Raw genomic sequence first — 4,730 nt, forward strand, 5'->3', positions numbered from 1 at the left:
TATCACCAGTACATGAGGATATATCACCAGTACATGAGGATATATCACCAGTACATGAGGATATATCACCAGTACATGAGGATATATCACCAGTGCATGAGGATATATCACCAGTGCATGAGGATATATCACCAGTACATGAGGATATATCACCAGTGCATGAGGATATATCACCAGTACATGAAGATATATCACCAGTGCATGAGGATATATCACCAGTACATGAGATATATCACCAGTGCATGAGGATATATCACCAGTACATGAGGATGGGGTTTTCTTTGATTACATTAAACAAACAAGCTGAAAATATTGATTTTTATGTTTTGTTTGTTACAGAACTTGAACAGAACCACATATTTTTTCAGCCTACACAAACACGTGTCCTCTGCAGAACACCATAGACCTAAATTTAAAATAAAGTTATAGATTAATCTGAAACAGTTTAAACGTTCTTCTAACCTTTTAATGCAGTCAGTAGTTTATTACTGAAACAGACAGCAGGGGGAAATGGCAGCAGCAGTGAAGAAAGCTGCTGACTAACACTAACAGGAGCATGCGGATGGATCAGAAAGTCTCTWCCAAGAAACTTTTTCACATTTTTGATTTTGTGAGGATTCATAGAACCTCAGAAGGAAAACTGTTGTTCTGTCTTTCCATCTGTTTATCCTAGTGGAAGACTGTCTGCCTCCAGCGTTTGTCGGCGGTGAACGGCCACAGACAGTCGGTGATGGCGGCAGCGAACGCTCGCGGCTCCACACTTAGATTCAGCAGCTCCAGCCGAGAACAGTTCAGCTGGCTGTTGATTGGACGAGGAGTCGAGCCTACGGGTTGCTCCGTTAGCTGCAGCAAACCAGGGACAAGATGTCAGTACTACTATATACTGCTGTACCAGCACATTCTGCAGTACTTATATAGTAATATATCATAGTGTAGTACTAACCCATGATGTAGTAATGATATAATAGTACTATCCAATGATGTAGTAATGTACTTTCAGAGTTTCAAACCAATATTTTAACAAAGAGAAATAACTGATAAGTGATAAAAACTGATGGTTAAAGTATTTAGAGGTCAGCTGACTTACTGGGACGAGGTGATTGGACGGCTGTTTGAAGGCCTGCGCCATGGCAACAGCCATTTCATATTTGGTCATCTGCTCCTTTCCTGAGAAATGGAAGATTCCTCTGATGGACGGATCCTGCAGACAGAAAGATGGGTTAGATCAGGAGTTCTTAACCTTTGTGACCTCAGGGACCAACATGTTGAACATTAAGAGACACCAGGTCCAGTCAGACATGACCAATGTATGGATCCAAATGAGAATTACTCTAAATCTTGGTTTAAAAATGAGAATTACTCTAAATCTTGGTTCAGAAAAGCCCAGGGGAAGTAGTTTGTACTGGTGTTTAGTTGACTGGTGTGCACCAAGCTGCTTTTTTAAATAACACCAAACTAAAGACCTGATAAGGACCTTTGCTCAACCCTCCTTCTTCACGACCGGACCTAAATGTGTGACTACTGTCTAAACCAGGTAAAGAACAAAAGACCCACAGGAGGGAAACAACAAGACAGACTGAGGTTCAGTAAAATAGAAAAGTCAAGAAACAGTCTCTGTGTAGCAGAAAGAGAGAAACATCAGCTGACTGTGATGAACAGAAAAATACCATCAAATACTGTGACATTGATGTAATTGTTGAAAATACTGTGACATTGATGTAATTGTTGAAAATACTGTGANAAATACTGTGACATTGATGTAATTGTTGAAAATACTGTGACATTGATGTAATTGTTGAAAATACTGTGATACCAAGGTTGGGGCTATCCTGTGCAGTACTAGTTCACAGTCCTGCTGGAGGGAGGGAGGGTGGTCTCTGCTGACTGCTTCCATGTCTTTTGCCTGAAGTTGGAGACCTTCTGGGATGAGTTTTCTCTGAGATCCTGTTTCTGTTACCCCCATGTACCCCAGAAAACTCCCTGAAGGACTTCGGACCAGTGATACGTACCTACTGAACAACACCCACCATAAAAATTATCAAGCTGATCCACTGCATCACCTGTCAGAAGGTCTGTGGACCGGTGACGTCCACCTGGCCCTGAAATAATGTGTCAAAACAAACTGCTTTAATCTGTTACAGAGTCCAGTCCAGGTCCAGCTCCTGGTTCAAAGAGAACCTGTCTTGGACCGGTCCAGTCAGAGTCCAGACTTCAGTCCAGATGAGAACCTCTGGTTTGATTTAAAGGCTGTTGAACCTGAAGCAGCTGGTTTTTGAGCTGTAAATACCATTGATCCAAACCATCAACAGGTCTGTGAGATCCGGTCTTCAGTTTGTTGAAAGAGGCTCTCAGGATGGAAACAGAACCAGTGCTGAAAGGTTTCATCAAACCAAAGCTTTCCTGAAAGGATCTAACTCCATTACAACCAGAAACTTCAGTTTGGTTTCCTGAGATCTGATCCAAGAAACTCTGCATAGAAATAAAGTGACAGTGAAGGAGGCAGGTGGGGAGGCGGGGCTCTGGAACACACCTGTCTGGCTCTCTCTGACAGCTTTCTGCACACAGACGCCACGTCTCGAGCGTCAGTGGGGAACCTCTGCTGGCAGTGGTCCAGTGCACAGCTGTCCTCTGTGGCCTCCTGAACCTTCAGCCACAGAGACGTGACGGCGCTCTCCGTCACAAACTCCACCTCCCCGAACAGCACAGGAACACGCAGGATCACTGCACCTGTCAGACAGGTGAGAGGGACAGGTGACCCTATGCTGACAAAGTGCTGCACAGTAAAAACAAAGAGAATCATAAAATGTACACAGACACACAGGACGTGTGAAAATACAAAGAYAAACACAACAGAATGAACCAGGTCATAATCAGCACTGGATCACAGTCAAGATGTAAAACTTCCTGAACTCTAACAGAAGTTAGGAACCATGCTGCAGCATCCTGGACCATGGTTAGGGTTACAACCCAAACTGACTCCAGTCCAGAAGACACCTGTCAGTAAAATATCAGAGGAATCAGAAACCAAAGCATGAATTCCCTCAAACAACCCTGATGGTCTTTCCCAGTCAGTGGCTCCGCCCCCCTCTCAGAGTCCAGGTGGTTTCAGATCAGGCCCTGTGACCACCTGACAGGAAAAACTCATCTCTAACTTTGTGACCAGATTAAAGGACCTGYCATGTACTTTACTGCAAATACACACAGTCACAGTAAACTTTTACTGTGTATTTAAGACATTTTACACAACAGTACACATGATTATACTCATCTGTTTCATAACAGGCTTTGTACTTGGAGCAGCTGAGTGACAATAAATCACTGATTGTCTTTTTACAGGTAAAACATGAACAGACAGACAGGTGTGTTTACCTGGACAGACAGGTGTGTTTACTGTACCTGGACAGACAGGCGTGTTTACCTGGACAGACAGGTGTGTTTACTGTACCTGGACAGACAGGTGTGTTTACCTGGACCTGGACAGACAGGTGTGTTTACCTGGACCTGGACAGACAGGTGTGTTTACCTGGACAGGCAGGTGTGTTTACCTGGACAGACAGGTGTGTTTACCTGGACAGACAGGTGTGTTTACCTGGACAGGCAGGTGTGTTTACCTGGACAGTGTCTCAGTGTCTCTCGTTCTCCCTCCAGTTTGCTGCGTCCGTACACGTTGAGAGGGTTTGGAGAGTCGTCTTCACCATACGGCGGGTTCCGCCCATCAAACACATAGTCGGTGCTGATGTAGATGAAGAAGGCTCCACAAACAGCTACAAACACACGTGTATCATGTTACATTCACGTGTATCATTTTACATTCATGTGTATCACATTCACGCGTATCATGTTACATTCAAGCGTATCATGTTACATACACACGTGTATCATGCTACATTCAAGCGTATCATGTTACATACACGCGTATCATGTTACATTCAAGCGTATCATGTTACATACACACGTGTATCATGCTACATTCACGTGTATCATGCTACATTCACGTGTATCATGTTACATACACGTGTATCATGCTACATTCACGTGTATCATGTTACATACACGTGTATCATGTTACATACACACGTATAACATGTTACATACACACGTGTATCATGCTACATTCACGTGTATCATGTTACATACACGTGTATCATGCTACATTCACGCGTATCATGTTACATACACGTGTATCATGTTACATACACACGTATAACATGTTACATACACACGTGTATCATGCTACATTCACNCAGAGATGATGTCTGATGAAGACAGTGGCCCAGAGATGATGTCTGATGAAGACAGTGGCCCAGAGATGATGTCTGATGAAGACAGTGGCCCAGAGATGATGTCTGATGAAGACAGTGGCCTAGAGATGATGTAGGATGAAGACAGCAGCCTAGAGATGATGTCTGATGAAGACAGCGGCCTAGAGATGATGTATGATGAAGACAGTAGCCTAGAGATGATGTCTGATGAAGACAGTAGCCTAGAGATGATGTCTGATGAAGACAGTGGCCTAGAGATGATGTCTGATGAAGACAGTGGCCTAGAGATGATGTCTGATGAAGACAGTGGCCTAGAGATGATGTAGGATGAAGACAGTAGCCTAGAGATGATGTCTGATGAAGACAGTGGCCTAGAGATGATGTCTGATGAAGACAGTAGCCTAGAGATGATGTCTGATGAAGACAGTGGCCTAGAGATGATGTCTGATGAAGACAGTAGCCTAGAGA

The 4,730-nt window shown here is 43.7% G+C and overlaps 1 protein-coding gene across 1 annotated transcript in view; it reads right to left on the reverse strand.

The window, feature by feature from the left end:
- Positions 1-304: 304 nt before the first annotated feature.
- The window catches only part of mat2b (methionine adenosyltransferase 2 non-catalytic beta subunit methionine), a gene marked incomplete at its 5' end in the record, with an annotated part of 10,949 nt that continues 6,523 nt past the window's right edge, over positions 305-4,730 (reverse strand). Inside the window, 4 exon segments of the mRNA XM_014028648.1 lie at positions 305-843; positions 1,088-1,201; positions 2,531-2,727; positions 3,612-3,764. Coding sequence (XP_013884102.1) covers positions 670-843; positions 1,088-1,201; positions 2,531-2,727; positions 3,612-3,764 — 638 coding nt within the window.

The sequence above is a fragment of the Austrofundulus limnaeus genome, unplaced genomic scaffold (assembly GCF_001266775.1).
Source record: "Austrofundulus limnaeus strain Quisiro unplaced genomic scaffold, Austrofundulus_limnaeus-1.0 Scaffold792, whole genome shotgun sequence".
Lineage (NCBI taxonomy): Eukaryota > Metazoa > Chordata > Actinopteri > Cyprinodontiformes > Rivulidae > Austrofundulus > Austrofundulus limnaeus.